The 18,053-nt window shown below is 39.8% G+C and overlaps 1 protein-coding gene and 1 long non-coding RNA gene across 2 annotated transcripts in view; one reads left to right on the top strand and one right to left on the bottom strand.

The window, feature by feature from the left end:
- The window catches only part of mtnr1ba (melatonin receptor type 1Ba), a 17,761-nt gene extending 4,307 nt beyond the window's left edge, over nt 1–13,454 (top strand). The window contains 2 exon segments of the mRNA XM_046862598.1: nt 11,919–12,014; nt 12,017–13,454. Coding sequence (XP_046718554.1) covers nt 11,919–12,014; nt 12,017–12,783 — 863 coding nt within the window. The 3' untranslated portion in view covers nt 12,784–13,454.
- LOC124394421 overlaps nt 1–17,710 on the bottom strand; it is a 21,115-nt gene extending 3,405 nt beyond the window's left edge. The window contains exon 1 of the long non-coding RNA XR_006927490.1: nt 17,602–17,710. This is a non-coding gene — a long non-coding RNA (uncharacterized LOC124394421). The remainder of the gene's footprint in view (nt 1–17,601) is intronic.
- Nucleotides 17,711–18,053: the final 343 nt, after the last annotated feature.

An 18,053-nucleotide genomic window follows, 5' to 3' on the forward strand; every position in this document is an offset into this window, starting at 1 on the left:
CTGTGTACCCAGTCTGCTTTTAAAGTGTGCTGTGAAATCCCATGACTAGAAAACCAGGAAAGAATGATGTGTGTGTGTGTGTGTGTGTGTGTGTGTGTGTGTGTGTGTGTGTGTGTGTCTATGTGTACACCTTTACTGCAACTGATTGTCATCAATTTAATGGATGGGGTGCTATGAAATGATGACTCATCATTTGGACACTTTTATAGCTAAAGTTCCTTCATTTCTTGCACGCACGCACACACACACACGTACACACACACACAAGCAGATGCCATAAACGCTGTCAAAGCCTAGGATTACAGAAGTGAGCAATGGACAGAAGGAGCTGGTCTCAGAGCTCAGTGTGACTGTGTATTAAATTGGGGGTAAAAAAATGAAAATAGAATTACGAACCATTTTAGGGAGAATGATGGTGACAGATGGTTTACACCGGAGCCATATGGCCAACATAATCACCTTTCTTTTATTATTTGATGAATCATGGGCAAAAACAAGTGGTATTGTGGTGAAAGGTGGATAAAATTATAGATCAACAGCTGGAATTATGGGTAAATTTAGCATTTATTATGAAGACAATCAGGTGGAGTCGGGGCACAGGGTCGGATGGGGTTGAAGTATCACAGGGTGTGGGATTTCAGCTACATATACAGTGTAGCTATTGGGAGCCATAGATCAGCAGTCCCGAAACTTTGTATGAACAGTCTAGAATTTTATATTTTATTAATTCTTAATTCATTATTATAGTTAATATTATGGTAGGTTTATTTTAACAGAATAAAATAAATAAATTAATATATATGTTATATGTAGACTCCCACACACCCAAATTAGTCTTGTCCCTTTAGGAAAGTTCTCAGAATATCAACCCATTGTGTGTATAAAAGACACCAGTCACAGAATCAACCTCTATAAAAAAAACATCTCCACCACCATTGGCAAAACCAAAGAGCTGTCAAAGGACCCCAGGGACAAGATTGTAGACCTGCCCAAGACTGTAATGGGCTTTAATGGGCTTCAAAATATGTCTCTGGCCGTGTTGGGGACTGTGCTATAGATTATTGGTGGTAAGTAATAAAAATGGCCACTAGGTGGCATCTGAATAAATTGACTCCCATTGCTAACTTCAAATGAACTGGTAATCATTTCTTAAAAAAAACCCCCAAAGGTTTCAAATAAGGTTCCTGAGCGTCAAACCCATATGTCGCTCCTCCCCAACCTGTTGCCGATTATTTCTAATAATAGTACTTACGTGACTAATCCAAGTGCTACCAATCTACCACTGCTGGGCCCTATGCAAATGCAATATAGTTTTATGCAGTCGACTTGAGCGTGATTCATGCGTAACATGTTACATCAACAAAATGGGCTCCTCTTGTGATAGCACTATCTTATCAAAACTGTGTTACCCTGTTATACAAGCTAAAATGGAAAGGCATAGATTAAAGTTTAAACCCATGAGGAACAATGCTAGTCCTGACATAGTGGATTCATCAAGTAAGGGAGATGTGTCACTTCCCACATGTCTGCTGTGTGTCCTGGAATAGAACTAGCAAGACTTCTAACAAGAGTCAGAAAAAGGCTGTGTGGTGGAACAGTGAGCTTCTTTCTACACATATCCCAGCAATGTTAGAAAGCTGGTGTCAGAGCACAGAATCAGCCATGATACATCAGCCCTGGAGCACAGAGGGTTAAGGGTCTTGCTCAAGGGCCCTAAAAATGGCAGCTTGGCGATCTCGTGGCTTGAACCCCTAACCCTCGTTCAGTAACCCAGAGCCTGCCAGCAATGGGATTTTGAAGCCACAGCAGAAACTTTTTATAGTAGAACAACCCTGAAGCAACCCTGAAGCACAAAGAAAATGAATTGCGGAAAAGTAAAGAGTCCAAAGGAAGGAGCAGAAGGAGCCTCATACACTGCGAGCTTGCTGATGGCAAAAGCAGGTAAGCCTCACACGATTAGTGAAGAGCTTTGTTTACCCCTTGCGAAAGAAATGACTCGTATGAAGGCAGCAAAACCGTATGCTCTTGTGACCCCTTAGCCAATGACAGCCACTCTCAGAGTCGATAATACGACAGACCAAACCGACACATGACCTTTCATCTTCCTCCTCATTTGGTGAAAGTAAAACTTTCGAAAGAAGCCAAGGATGCCTGGTTTATTTGAGAGGGTGGATTTTTTTAGCAGAAAAAAAACAAGAACAACGGGTGCTTTTTCGGGCCTTTGATGGAGTTCTTTTAGAGGTAACATCAGGAGGGTTTCTTTGACTAGACTATTTAAGAGACTAGGCTAATTGCACTGCTTGTGTTTGTGAGGAAACCTGGACCACCTCAGAACTGTTTTGAAGCCTTTGACAGCAAGATCCACAGGGGATTAATAATAGATGAGGATTGAGCTTCTGAACGGCTTTATCAAAGATGAGTTTTTACTAGATGGTGCCCGGGCAATGACAGGCAGGGACAGCAGTATAATTAGATGGATTAAAAAAGCTGTCCCAGACGCTAAACGGGCCCACTTTGGGATAAATTCGCTTTTATTTCTTTGGTTCAGACAGTCAGCAAAACACCAATTTACAGACATTCTTTTCCCCCTTTCTGTCTCCAGGAAGATGCAGCTCTACCTCTGCCATGTTAATCTGCATTTTATGTATCTATAAGTTTAAATACATTATTTATAACTTTAAATTTTCACTCTCTACATATGAATAAATCATTCTTTACTGATCCAAATATGGCACGCAATTGTCGATACACACTTATTCATTCGAGGCATTACGCCGTTAACTTTGATGCCAATGCACCCCAACGGGAATCGCTGAATCTTACCATCCCTATTGAACATATGCAGTTTCCTACACATTAAATTGAGCTACCTACACAGCTCTAAGAAGTTCACTCTGTGGTGCAGATAGTGTTAAATCAGCTACAGATATCCCTAGCAAGTCTGCATGAGCATATATGATGGATCTCACGTTTGAATCCAGGACTCAAGCAAAGCAACGGCCCCAAGTGCTCTAGAACTTTCAGCGCATTAATAAGATGTCAATTGACTCTGCTGTTCAAGAGGCACCTCTCGCTAATCGAACAATTTGCCGAGCAAGCGATAACCGAGCAGATTCGAAATCCCTTTGCTACCGACGTCAAAAGGAATACCTCAGGATCTGACCTGTGCTCGACAGGAGAAGCTGTTGGATTCATCATCTGATTGAAACACGAGTCACTATTGGATTTCTTTTGATGAAGAGACAGAGCCCTGCCCTGCTTTCCCCTTCAAGGCTGTTCAAGTTTTAATGTATTTTTCTACTACCTGAGTGCTGAGGCAGATCTCCATCACAAGCTAACTCCGAACTTCTAAACCAGCTCTGCAGTAATAATTAGACGTCATTTTTATTTGTAAGTAAAGAGTTAGATGGTTTAATGCAGTGGTTCTCAAACTTTTCTTCTGCCCTTTTCCTCTTTAGGGGGATGGTGGGTTTTTTAACCGCCTGTCCTCCATCACCCCAAAAAATGGTGAATACTTCAAGTTTAAAAATGTATTGAAATATCAAGTTCTCAATCAATAAGATCAAATATCAATAATAAAGAAAATCAAAGTGTAGTTGTGTTTCATACTCTGACGTTTTAATATACCGTAATTTCCGGACTATTAAGCGCACCCAAATATAAGCCGCACCCACAGAATTTGACAAAGATTTTTATTTTGAACATAAATAAGCCGCACCTGTCTATAAGCCTCCACTGAAACTAATGAACTTTACACAGGCTTTAACGAAAGACAGTGCCTGTTACATGGCTTGTATCTAAACAGTAGCCTACCAAGAAAGTCATTGTTCACTGTCTTCCTCCTTCCTTTCACAACTATTTCTCTCGAGAGTTTATGTTTTGGCATCGTCGTGCGTTTAAAAATCACCATCGGTGAAGCTTTTCTCCCGATGCCGTGCAGCTCAGAACACAGGTGAAGTGCGTTTTTTCATGCCCGGTTGTTTTCAGCGTGACGAATGATTTGCATTTCCTGTAGACAGTCCGAGTGAGCGGCAGGTCAAACGTCAGAGGAACATCATCCACATTTATGATGTGGTGCGGCCCGATTCAGTGGGAGCGCATCTCAATTAATATAAAGAATTTCATTGGTTCACCTGAACCCGTTCAGCAATTTCATTGGTCTAATGTTATAGGGCTCAGTTTTTGGCTTGAAGCTTGTGAAACTGGGAACAACCCAGAAAAAAAATCCATAAATTATAGCGGCTTATAGTCCGGAAAATACGGTACTTGCATTATTGACCTAATTCTTTGCTTGTGGTTGCTTTGAGTGTATGAACTTTAGGGAAATTGTACACAGGTGCTAGTGATGATTTAATTAGCAGACAGGGGGGAGACTATATGGTGGGGGAAAACAGAGGTCTATATTAACCTTTGGTAAAAGTGGGTGAAATTACTGAAATTGAGTGGATTTATGGACAAAATAAAGTAAAGAAAGAAAGAGAGGGCGAAAGAGAGAGAGAATTGGGCCTGCCTAGACTGGATTTATGATCCTTTCACTCTTTTCCTATAATGGCCTGGCTGAACACAAGAGAAACACAATCCATTTTGAGTGCTCTGCTGCTGTCCAATCGTGACTCTGCCAAGATTATTTTGTTCACTTTGTGTATCTTACTGCAGCAGGCAATCAAATAAAAACAAGATAGCAAAGTTCAGACCAGTCCACTTTAACTGGAGAAGGATGAGACACCACCCTGGTGAACAACTACTTTGAATCCTGTGGAAGGATCCGGGTCACGGCACCAGTGTCAGGTAGTTGTAATGGGTTGATTAAAATTAGGCTTCTCCATGTAATGGACTGAGTGGAGTTATGGGAAATGTTATGTAAGGTAATGGCATTTAAGTGAGAATAGATCTTAAGGAAGTATTTGACCTTCATTTTGGGGTAAACATGTAGAACATATGGTGTAAATGATAAATACAAAATGTTGCACGTTTTAATTTCACTGATTCTTGATTCTCCTGGTTTAGACACCCTGTAATACAGAACATTGTATAAATTATAGATTATATAAATCATTCTGAATAATAGACTGGATTTGGGAAAAATCTGCCTGAAATCTGTTTTCAGATTGAGTACAATGTTGGTGAAATAATTGCAGATAAATTGGTGGAATTTCAGGGCAATTTAAGGAGATTTATAGCCCAATTTGGCAACTAATTTGGTGGAATTGTGGGTATTGTGTACAGCGGGCCTCGGATTTGGGTAAATATGAGTAAAATTATTAATAGAATTGGTAAGAATTATGATAAATTGGTAAAATTATGGATAAAGTTGTGTAGTGTAATGAGTAAAAGTGATGAATTTATGGGTAAATTCTGGTGAAATTGTTGTGGAGCGTATATAAAATATAATAAGTTTGGATGGGAATATGGGGGAAAACAGTGAAATTGCTGATAGAAAAATCCACATTGTTTTACTCATATTTTCCCCAAATTATTTGAAGTACAATTAAGAGAAATTACTGATAAAATTGTTCAACATTATTGTCCACAGCTTCCATACCACAGGAGGAATCATGGGTAAAAAAACAGGAGAAACTATAATTAAATCCAGGTGTAATTATGGGTAAAAAAAAACAGGTGGAATTGTAGGTAAAACAAGGTGGACTCATGGGTAAAAATCTAGGATAAATCATTGGTAGAAACAGGTGAAATTATGGGTAAAAACTGAAGGAATAATTGGAAAAACAGTTGGAATTATGGGTAAAAACCAAGTGGAATTATAAATAAATCCTGGGTGAAATTATAGATAAAACCAGGTTGAATTATGAATAAAACCAGGAGGAATCATTGGTAGAAAAAGTTGAAATTATGAGTAAACCATTAGAAATCATAATGAAAAACATATGAAAAATCATGGGTAAAAACAGGTGTAATTATGGGTAAAAACCAGGTGGAAGTATAATTAACTCTAGGTATAATTATAAAAATAAAAACAAGTGAAATTGTAGGTAAAACAAAGTGGAATCATGGGTATAATCCAGGTAGAATTATGGGTAAAAATTATGTGAAATTATAATGAAAACCAGGTGGATTCATGGGTACAAACAAAATGGAATTATATGTAAATGCAGGTGGAATCATTGGTAAAACCAGGTGGATTTAAGGGTATTTATAATACTGCACTGGTTGTAACTACCCGATCTGTACTGGAAATAGTTCTTAAATGGTGAAGTAGCCACATTTCACAGATTGATTAGCTACTGGGTGGAAAACAGGTGGATCATAGGTAAAAAAACAAACACACAAATGGAATTCTGGGTAGTTTTGCACGTGATGGCGAAAGGTTCTGTGTGTACCAGAAGAACAACAGTCATCTTTTATTTTTGTCATGTATGGGATTATGGGTAAAAATCTGTAGAGGGGGATTGAGGGTAAACTCATCACTTGATTTTTAAGAAGGTCAGAATGAGAGAGAGAGAGAAAGAGAGAGAAAACTTTGAGTATGGGCATGCCGATAAGGCTTAAGGGACGGATATGATGAGCAACAGAAAAGAGGGATGAGAGAGAGGGAGAGAAATAAAAAAAAAAGAGACATTTAGCTTTGATTTGCTCTTTGATTCATCCGATCCTCTTATCGCTGCTCAACTCGTCATTTTCTCACCACTTGTGTAGGCAAGAAAAAGAGGCAACAAAGACGATGGAGGAGTGTGTGAGTGTGTGGCACTAGACTAGAAAATGTGATGACAGGCCAGTTTACACACTGACTCATCATTGCCTTGCATATCACATCCATCTTCTCTATGTAATCTCTCCCTCTTTTTTCTTTTCTTCTTCAGTTTTTGCAAACATGAACGATCCTCATTGTGTGTGTATTTTGAGGAGTGTGTGTGTTTTTTTTTTTACAAGGTGACATTCAATGTCGTTAATGCAAAGTGATGAGATTGCAAACGGTATGCTTTTGTGAGCACACAACACATAATAAACAGTGTGTGTGTGGGTGTGCGGGTGTGTATGTGTCTCCAGAAGGCCTTAACGGTTATAGATCTACTATCAGTACTCCATATTTACCATCATAATGCCATAAAATCATAAATCCCAACTGACACACTTTGCCCAAATTACGTCATTATGAGAACGTTCTGACGCTACACACCACAGTGCGGTTGATCGATGTGTTCTGATTGGTCAGAAGTAGCTCAGGTGCACATCAGGGGTTTTAATTTATTATCGGCGCTTGCGTTTAACGCTAGCCTTCCGTCTCCTCACGTATTGAACACAACGTTTTTTTTTAAGATTCCAGCGAGATCCCATGGCGCTATTAAATCCAATTTATTATACTATGTGTCATATCTGCCAGGTGTAGCAAACAAATCACACACCTACGGACTGTGAATAAAAGATTTTGTAAGTAAAAATAAAGTTTTGTTGCCCTGTTCCTCTTGGCTCAACTTTCTGATTACGTGCTTTACCACGTCTGCGATTTTATATGCAGCAAATTAAAACAAAACGTGACAACCTGCATTAAAACTCGCAAATTTGACAATTCGTACGTTTGACACCCATCGATGCTGCAGCGAGTCGTTTGAGGCGCTTCAAGAGTGGAAGAACTACACTGGGAAAAAAACGACGAGAGATCACGAACGAGCTCAACCCCTGAAAACGTCAAAACCCTTCAGCTACTCATGCATGATGATCGTCGGAGAGCGAGCCGCATGATCTCACTTCCGCACTCACCCTTCTTACCAAATTCGGCTCCTGCGGACTTCACCCTCTTCCCGAAGATGAAGCTTGAATCGCAAAAGGTGATTGACACACTTCCAGGACGCTTTTTGAAGGTGGAAAAGTAGATAAATAAAGTACTTGTAAACAGAGCGAATCTTGAAATGTCTGGCAGGTGCAGTAAATAAATCAAATATGTTTTGTAAGTAAAAGTTAAGTTTTGTTTAAATAGAATTTTTATTTAATAGTGGAAGGGGGAGTAAAACTTAATTATCTGGCATCCGGTTTCATTTTTGGGAGATGCACTTTAGTGGATGTTTTTGTATATTTTTTAATCTTTAATGTGTCATCTATATTTGAGACGTTCCCCGGTTTCAGTTTCTTTGGCTGTGTTTGAGCAGATGCAGCTTTCTATAATGATGCTTCCACCCCCGTGCTTCACCGTGTGTACGGTACTCGATTGCAAATCTGACAAGCTGCCGTTATTACTGGGAAACAATTATATTGTAGTTTTTTTTCACGACTTTTCCAATTGGAGCAGGAATAATCGAATGCATTTCAATGCTTTTGTTTTCTGTCTATGTGCTGTTTCGGCTGCTTTCAGGTTATCCTGCAAACTGAGTGACCCCGACTCCTGTTCTTTAAAAAAAAAAGTCTCAGGTTGTGCACCTTTTCGGAGTGTTTTAACAATGTCTGCTGCTTGTTGCGTGAACTCGTCCTAAACGCCATTGCAAATGCATTTTCAAAATGACACCTGGCGGATAATAATTGCACGCAGCCGAATTCCACGGGGTTTTGAATGTCAAAAAAAAAATCTCTCATTAGCATGAATTTTTGACACTCGTTCCTACAACAGAGAAACATTTGCAGTGCATTTTTATCATCCCTGGTTTCGGTGGAACAGTAAACAAATTCTTATGCAATAGACATACACACCACACTACCAAAAGACATGTCACCACCTACAGTACAAGTGAATGAGCAAGTACGAGGCTTCCATTAGATAATCACTGCAGTGATCAATACATGTTATTTTAAAGTCTACATGATGGAATGCGGAGCTTGATTTCGAAAGCCGGACGCACACTGCGATTTTCTTGGCCACGATTTAATCGAATCGCATTTTACAAATCCTACAACAGGAGTCCCCAAAATGAATACGGCCCACCCCCACGTTTGGAACGGCGCTCTGAACAATGCCAGAGACTTATTTTGAAAACGTAATTTCAAATACATGTTTCACTCGTATCATGTTTTATGGTTTAGAAACAGTGGCATTGAGTAAAAGACAGGAGGTGGAGCTGGAGGTAGCAAAGCTGAAGATGTTGAGATGTTCGTTGGGAGTGATGACGATTGACAGGATTAGAAACTATCTATTAGAGGGATAGCACATGTAGGACGTTTTGGAGACAAGGCGAGGGAGGTAGGATTGAGATAGTTTGGACATGTGCAGAGGAGGGACATGGGGTATATCTGTAGGAGAATGCTGAGGATGGAGCCACCAGGAAGGAGGAAAAGAGGAGGAAGACCAAGGAGGAGGTTTCTGGATGTGGTGAGGGAAGACATGCAGGTAGTTGGTTTAAAAGAGGCAGATGTAGAGGACAGGGGGGTATGGAGACGGATAATCCACTGTGGCACCCCCTAATGGGAGCAGCCAAAAGAAGATATCTGCCAACTGGGACTTTATTTCGAAGAATTAAAGGGGTGACAGTATCACCCCTTCTGTAGTTCCAGAAAGTGTTACACATTTAAAATGAAATAGACTACAGGATCATAGTGGACTATTCTAGGTGTAGTTACACAAACTGCTCTGTCCCGTACCTAAACAGAACAGACAACCATTATAGCCTGAACTCTAGTCTTCTATGTACACACACTGCACTGTAACATTAAAGTGGGAGCAGAAATGGTAGCTCAAGCTTCCTCTTGGTTGCTAGAAAAGAACTTAGAAGTTCGAATTGGCAGAACATTTAACGGTTGTGACACGGCTGAAGCTCAGGACATGTGCGTGGAACGTGGACGAAGATATCTGATGGCGCTACGATGTCGGCGTAATTGCCATTAATTGCTGAGTGAGGAAAAAAACAAACACACACACACAGGATGAACAGAATAATCCCATACACTCTTAACACACATTCTTTAATGTGTTTTTTTTTTTCCGAACATCAACACAAAGACCCTCGTGAATGGCGTTTAATATTAATACATTCGTTTTAGTTTTTCGATACGCTCTGTTGAACCTTAATTAGAGATCCGTTCTAAACTAAAGGCATGAATGAATTTCTGGAGATTTAAAGAGCTTTAGTGCATCCAAAAGACCACAAGGTGTTTTTTCAGGCAAGATGAAGAAAAGTACACTAATATGGACTAAAGATGGTTCTTTCGTCAAACATTTACCACAGAGTCAGAGGCACACAATTGTATGAAACATCTCAGGATGCAGGAGTGGAAGAACGTCCTGCTATAGAGCTCTGTAACCCTATTGAGGTAAATGTGAAAGCTGACTCCACCCCCCCCCCCAGGCCTTTCACAAATCAGAAATCTTACAAATTTCCACAAAATCTAGAGGAACATCTTTCAAAAAATGTGAGCTCATTAGAACATCAAAATGCTGTCAAAAGTGAAATGGGAAGTCCAAAAATACATGCTAGTCCTATGCTAATGACTTTAAAGTTGTCTTAGAAAGCTATTTCATCATTTAATGTGTAATTAATAATAATTTTTAAAAAGATCCATTCTGTTGCTTCCCCTTGACAGAGCTGCAGGTGATCCTCAGGGCGAAAAAGCCGGATGTAGCTTAATTACACCCAAGATGGCTGCCTGATTTTTCCTCCTGTCATTTAAAGTGACACAGCATTCGTAAATTGACTAAACGATGTAGCATCTTGACCTCATCTAGATTCTTGATTAGTATATACACTATGTGAACAAGATTTTGTCCTTATTCGCTCTTATAATCAACTCCATTTTTCCATTAGATGTTCCACAGGATTCTTGGATGGATTCCATGGATGTTTGTGAGATTTCATTCATCCACAAAGGTTTCATGCTACCACATCAAAGGGCTGAAAAAGTCGGGTGGTCCATTGTTTTTTTGGCAACACAGTGTATCTATAATAGGCTTGTTCTTTCTTTATTCATAATACACGAAATTTTTTAAACATTAAGCGTTGGTTTGTTGGAAGAAGAACATTTTGACAAATTGTCAGCTAATATCTTTTATTTGTTTATCTGCACCGCAGACGATGACTCCTTTAGTCCTCCATTTTGCTTCTCGAAAAAGCCAATTGCAGACCAGAATCCTGATTGAATGGGGGGGGGGATGCAAAGCCAATAAGGTCAAAAGTGGTCGTGCGGAAAACGAAAGGGGTCAGGTGTGTACACGTTGCTGAGGTACGAAGCACGAGCGTTGCGTCTTTCCATAATGACACCGATAACACGATCGCAACGAGTTAATGTTACAACTGTGTAATCAGATTGTCTGAGTTCTGATCCGAATTCGCTGCTTTCATTTTCCTCCGCTAGCTAAATTACACCCACTAATTAGACCCGAGAAAATGGAGCGTGGAAATCTCGGAGGAAATCACTGAAGCTACATCATTTACTATGCTGTGTGTGTGTGTGTGTGTGTGTGTGTCATTGCTTGCGAATAAGTCTGCTTCTGCTACACACTTTTGTTTTTTATCCAAGTGTACACTCTTGAGACACCACATTTGCATTTTTAAGTCCACCAGGGTGTGTTAAAAGCTGTCCTTGTGTGTGTGTGTGTGTGTGTGTGTGTGTGTGTGTGTGTGTGTGTGTGTGTGAGAGCACGTGTGTATGAATTCATTAGCAAAGCAGGAAAGCATCCCTTTGTCTCAGGTCATTAATGTTTTAATTAGGAGTTAAGGTTTAATTACTCTGTGTGTGTGTATACTGTTCTATGATCTATCATTGAAGTGTGTGTGTGTGTGTGTGTGTGTGTGTGTGTGTGTGTGTGTGTGTTTGTGTGTGTGGTCCATGTTTGAGTTCATTTCCACTGCTGTGCTGAATTGTGTTGAACTCTGCCTGAACCTATCAGTTCTGTTTACAAAACCACACACACCCTCACCCACCACACACACACTCACACAACCCGAATACCACACACACACACAAACCCTAACAGACAAACTTTGGGATTGTTAGACATAGACATAGTGTTGTTTATGCATGTGTGTGTGTGTGTGTTACAGGTAACGCATTTGTGGTGAGCCTGGCCCTGGCAGATTTGTTGGTGGTGTGTTACCCATACCCACTGGTCCTCCATGCGCTGCTGCACTCCGGCTGGCTCCTGGCGAGACCGAGTGTAAAGTCAGCGGCTTTCTCATGGGTGCCAGCGTCATTGGCTCCGTCTTCAACATCACTGCTATCGCCCTCAACCGCTACTGTTTCATCTGCCATGCCCGCACGTATGCCAAAGTGTACGGGCGTCGTGGCACGCTAGCTCTTATCATGCTTGTGTGGGCGCTGACCGGCATCGCCATACTGCCCAATCTCGCGGTGGGGTCCCTCAGCTACGACCCCCGCGTTTACTCTTGCACTTTCAGCCAAACGGCGAGCGCCAGCTACACCTTCGCCGTGGTGTTTGTCCACTTCCTGTTTCCCATCGCCATCGTCACATTCTGTTATGCACGCATCTGGATGCTGGTGCTAAACGTCAGGCGGCGCGTAGCCAGCGACACGAGGCCCCGCCTCCGGCCGAGCGAGATCCGCCATTTCCTCACCATGTTCGTAGTGTTTGTGCTGTTTGCCGTCTGCTGGGCGCCACTCAACCTAATCGGCCTCGCAGTGGCCGTCGACCCACCCCGAGTGGCGCCGCTGGTTCCCGACTGGCTCTTTGTGGTCAGCTATTTCATGGCATATTTCAACTCCTGCCTCAACGCCGTCGTCTACGGGCTGCTCAATCAAAACTTCCGGCGCGAGTACCGTTGTATCCTGATGTCGCTCTGCAAGCCCCGCCTGTTTCTGCAGGAAACGTCGAGGGGCGGAACTGAGAGGAGCAACAAACAATCGCAGGGTAACAACAACAACGAGCAGCCGAAGGCCCAGACTATTTAACCGTCCAAGAATATCAGGGGGGGGGACAATCCGTCCAGACGCTCCGGACTAAAACTGGGATCCTCTTGATGCATTAGCAATACAGCATTAGACATTTATAATTGACAGACTGTTGGACAGGAAGTTCACACCACCATTCCAACAACGAACATTAAGCATTACAAAGTTCAATACAGTCGGTTGGAACAAAAGCTAGCCTGAGTAAATTGGTAATGCAGAGCTAAATCAAAAACGGCTCAAATGAAATGATGCAATCAAACCATGACAACATTTCCTATGCTAATTTTTAGTTCATTGTTCTTTGCACTACATATGTTAGGCTATTCAGAATGGACCGAACTGAACATGCCCACAGCGTTTCTATACTAACCTTACAACACACAACAAACACTAGCAAACTCAAACCTCGATGATTGACACCAGACCATAAAGTAAAAAATTATAACCTAGCTACGGATACAATTGATTTTTAAGAAAAAACAGTTTGACTTTAACATATCTAACACGAGCGATTTCATTCAACCACAAGGGTGTCAGTAAGGTCAGGGTCTGATGGAGGTGAAGTGAGAAGGCCTGGGGTGCAGTTCCTAAAGGGTGTACAGGTGTACGGATATATATATCTCTCCGTATAAAACTTTCTTTCGGCTTCTCCCATTAGGGGTTGCCACAGCGGTTCATCCGCATGTTTGATTTGGCACGTTTTTACGCTGGATGCCCTTCCTAATGCAACCCTCCCCATTTATCCTGGCTTGGGACCGGCACTAAGGCTTGTGCAACCCTGATGGCTGGGGTTGGTTCCCTGACCGGGGATCGAACCCGGGCCGCAGCGGTGAGACCACCACATCCTAACCACTAGACCACCAGGAAACCTATATATATATATATATATATATATATATATATATATATATATATATATATATATATATATATATATATATATATATATATATCCGTATATATAACACAATACGAAAATTGCTAACTTTCCAAATAAAACCTATAAGCAGATGAAAATATATACCTACTGCATTCTGCTTAACCGCAACACAATGCCAAAACTAAACTAGCGTTTTATGTACACACAAGACATTATGTATGTAATTTATGTACACACAAGACATCTGAATGCCAATCAAGCATTAGAACTAATTAGCACTATGGGCTACCAGGATTGCACTGCGTAAGTACATGTGTGCAAACAACACAATATCACCACCATCTCTGACTCAAGGTCCAAGCAGTCAGCAGAAGATATCGCATCGTAGTAGCATGACACGCTAAGCTCAATCGTACGAACCGCGAATGCACCACGTTCACACGTGTTGCGTTTGAGGTGCGTATGCAGTACATATTGCAGTACATGTGCGTTTCGGATTCTTTCACATAAGAAGAATATTCAACCAGTCAGTTCTCTATAGATTTCCATACTTAGATTCTCAAACAACACGACACTTATGTTACGTGAAAATCACGATCATTTCTTTGAAAAACTTAGCATCCACACCAACCGCAGACACTTAAACTTGAACTTGCTCTGCCTCAAGAATGATCTGAGCATCATCCATTGTGCAGGTTTGTTGTTTTTTGGAAACCAAAGCTAACTAACGCAAATCAGTAACGCAGAACCAAATTTCTCTATGAAAATAAGCCTCAGAAGGAAACTGACCTGTTGCTACGGTCACACCATAGCATCAGTTCCTAATGGTAATCTGAAGCAAATATAACGCCAAGTTCAAAGCGTTCGAAACGGAATTAATCAAACATATCCGCAGTGTTTCAATACTAAACAAGCGCCCAGCCACCCACCTTAATTACTGTCACCAGTCCATGTAGTCTAGATGTTTCTAATCCAAAAGTCACAGCTACAGGTACATTGATAATTAATATTTTCCTTTACACCACTGTTCGGCATTGCTATAGAATCTAACAAAGGAAGGTCAATGATTCTACAATATGAACCTTAGCTAAGGCTAACAACCATTTCATCAATCATCATCAGGGTCAAACATTTATGGACACCTCAACCTAAGATTCGTACATGTCCCTTGCCTTTAATATAACCTCCACTGATATGCTAGCTTCTGAAATGTGATTAGCACTTCCTGCAGAGATACTCCCCCATATGTAATATAACAAAAGTTTTTCTGCATAAACAGTAATATATCATATATATTTATGATGAAATGACTGCATTTTAAAGGCAATTTGTGTTTAGATTGAACATGCACCGTAGGCTAATCTGTTAATGCGGACACGAGGAAAACTACACACCGCATACACACTGCAAACAAGGTCTGTGTGAACCTATTCGTCGTAGTCCTCACACATCACAACCACAAGTCCTGGATAATTTTCAGTACATCGGCAATAATCATTAACAGCCTTTGGCTAGTGACGCATCTGTAGCCAGTAGCTTACAGAAAGCTTCAAAGCTAATTTGAGACGTCGGATCTTAGCAAAAAGACCTTTGCCTCAGCAAGACTCCGGTGTGTTGTCTGGATTCATTTGAATAATTTTTTAGTCAAATTGTGTGTGAATGTAAACAGAAACTGAACCAAAAATATCGTCTGTCTTCATACAACAATGGCAACAAAATTTTTAAAAAGGCTTAAAACCAAAGCGTGAAGTAAACGGTTCTTCTTGTTTCCTGGGGCACCATTACTTTTGCCCTACTGAAATCTTTAAAATGATTTGTCTTCAATATGAAATGTATTATGTTTCGCATTAACTAAGTTCCTAGTACCCTATATGGCTATAAGTTTGTGGTAATAGTTTAAGTAAGAACCACATACAGCTGGAAAGGTTGTGTTCAAATACTTTTCAGTGTAGGTGGATAAATTACTCTGCATTGCCTCTGTATAAAGGGCCGATTTGATACACGTAGGACGTGAAATGCACTTTAAAATCATACAACAATTAGTTAGCGAGATTCGTTGTGCTTTCCGCTAGTCACTTTGCTTGGAATTCATTGCAGATTTCTTCCCTCAAAATCATTCTGCTAGTTTATTTTTGTTCTAATGGGGTAAAAACTTTCAGCAACATTCAAATTATGTTCTCCCCAAGGATCTAATCATTTATACGTCCTACTGCAGGAATAGCAATTTGGCTATTCGAAAGAGAACGTCGGCCGGTATATTAGTATTCGCTCCACGCAGATTTTCTTTCCATGTTCCGGAGGAGTGGACAGCAGAACTCTAGCTAACGAGAAGTTTTAAAAACACAAGGACTTGTAATACACTGAACTAGCAACTTTTTTTTCCTCTCAACCACAAGAAGTGGCATGACTTAATAATAGCAATATGCTAGTGTTATTCTGCTAATAGTAATTGCTGTTATTTTGAAATAAAAAAGGTGACTAAAGTTCTATATACTAGTAAAATACATCCAAAATTGTTCAAGGATGGCATTTTCTTAGACAATAGTCATTCATAGTAATCTATTTTCGTATTAAATGTTATTCTTCAGCATCGAGGGTCCATTCAGCTTCGGAACAGGTTCGATTTTGCGCGATCAAGTTTTCTTTTAAAATATTGGGACCACATTAGCACATGCAAAGTAGGGACTTTAAAAAGGCAGAGCTGTAACCCATAGATCTTTTATTTATGGCCGTCCCTGCAGTGATTTTATCCGTGTGTGGTGTGTGTTAGTGCAGACTTTGAACTGTGAGCTCTCAACTCTTTTTATGTAAATGTGCCTGATGTTAAAAAGCCTCAAAAGTGTCACATTTGCAAAGCAAATTTCTGTAAAATGCCTCAAATTTACTGAATTACATTTATTGCAGTGATTTAAGCCTCAAATACAAACCAGTTGAACTGCGTTTATACTTTTTTGCAGCAGTACAGATGCTGGGACGACTGAAGTGTAATATTATTACTGTTGAAGTACACTTATAATTTAAATCTGAATATGGTTTAAATATCATGAAATGACTGAATGGTTTCTTTGGGTATTAACAGAATAGGGCACTAAAAAGAGACTAATATAATATAAAGTACAACGTAACAAGTAATGTTGCTTTTTTTCAGCAACAGCAGCACTTCAATTTCTAATCAATGATCCGTTTAAGTGCTATTTGTTGGCCAGGAAAAACTCAGAACAAGCCCATTTGTCAAACATAAATTATGTTGTCTTAAACAGTAAGCCTTTTTTAACTTCAATTTCCAACAATATGCCACAAAGGGCCTGTGTAGGTTGCATTCATTTTGCATAAATAGTCCTTCATTTCATGCCATTATTTATTTTTTTATTTTTTTACTTTGAGTAATTTGGTTTAGTGGATCTCTTGATCAACCATCGGTGCTTAATTTTACAAGCCAAAAAAAAAAAAAAGGTTTCTATCAGGCTACACCACACACCATGTTTCACTAGATCAGAGGTGCCCAAATGGTTTCCCATGAAGGCTACAAAAATCAAACGTGATTAAGAACCATGGATCAAAGTAAATGTTGCATTATACCAAATGCATTATATTAAATTTAAAGTGGCCTCGGTTCACCTTATTTATGATATCAACTAATACAGTTTTATAGTTCAGTGAAACTTTTAGTACAATGAAAACATACTAACAATCCCCCTTATAGTACAATCGAGTCTTATAAAAGACACCATTTAACCTGAAACACAACATGACATTACATAAAATATGCTGCACCACATGGAACACAGAAAACATGCAAAAAATATTAAATATATAAAACCATCCATCAAAAATCATTTTAACCCTTTTTAAAACAATATATTTCTTTCAAAAACATGGATGGCTAATATAACTGGGTAAATTTAACAGATATTATGAACAGTGATACTCCTCCTTACCTTTTCACAAAGGAAATAGAATTGGGGAAAAGCTCCGCCCTTGCAAATCAAGGCTCAATCCAATAATGATAAAGAATACACAGCTCCCTCCAAAGGCAGGGAGGGCACTTTACACTATCCCTATATAGATTAGATTAGATTAGATTAGATTAGATAGATAGATAGATAGATAGATAGATAGATAGATAGATAGATAGATAGATAGATAGATAGATAGATAGATAGATATGTTAAATGTTATATTAGAAAATCAAAAGAAAGAAAAATCAATTTTTTTACTCTTCCCAAATATGGCATGGCCAGTCAACGGTCATCTAGGGCCATTGGGCCCTAGTTTGGGCATCTCTGTACTATATTGTCTAATCCTTTTTGTTTGTTTGTTTGTTTCTTTCTTTCTTTCTTTCTTTCTTTCTTTCTTTCTTTCTTTCTTCTGCTTTCAGTATTAAATTGAA

This window comes from Silurus meridionalis, chromosome 12, assembly GCF_014805685.1.
Source record: "Silurus meridionalis isolate SWU-2019-XX chromosome 12, ASM1480568v1, whole genome shotgun sequence".
NCBI lineage: Eukaryota > Metazoa > Chordata > Actinopteri > Siluriformes > Siluridae > Silurus > Silurus meridionalis.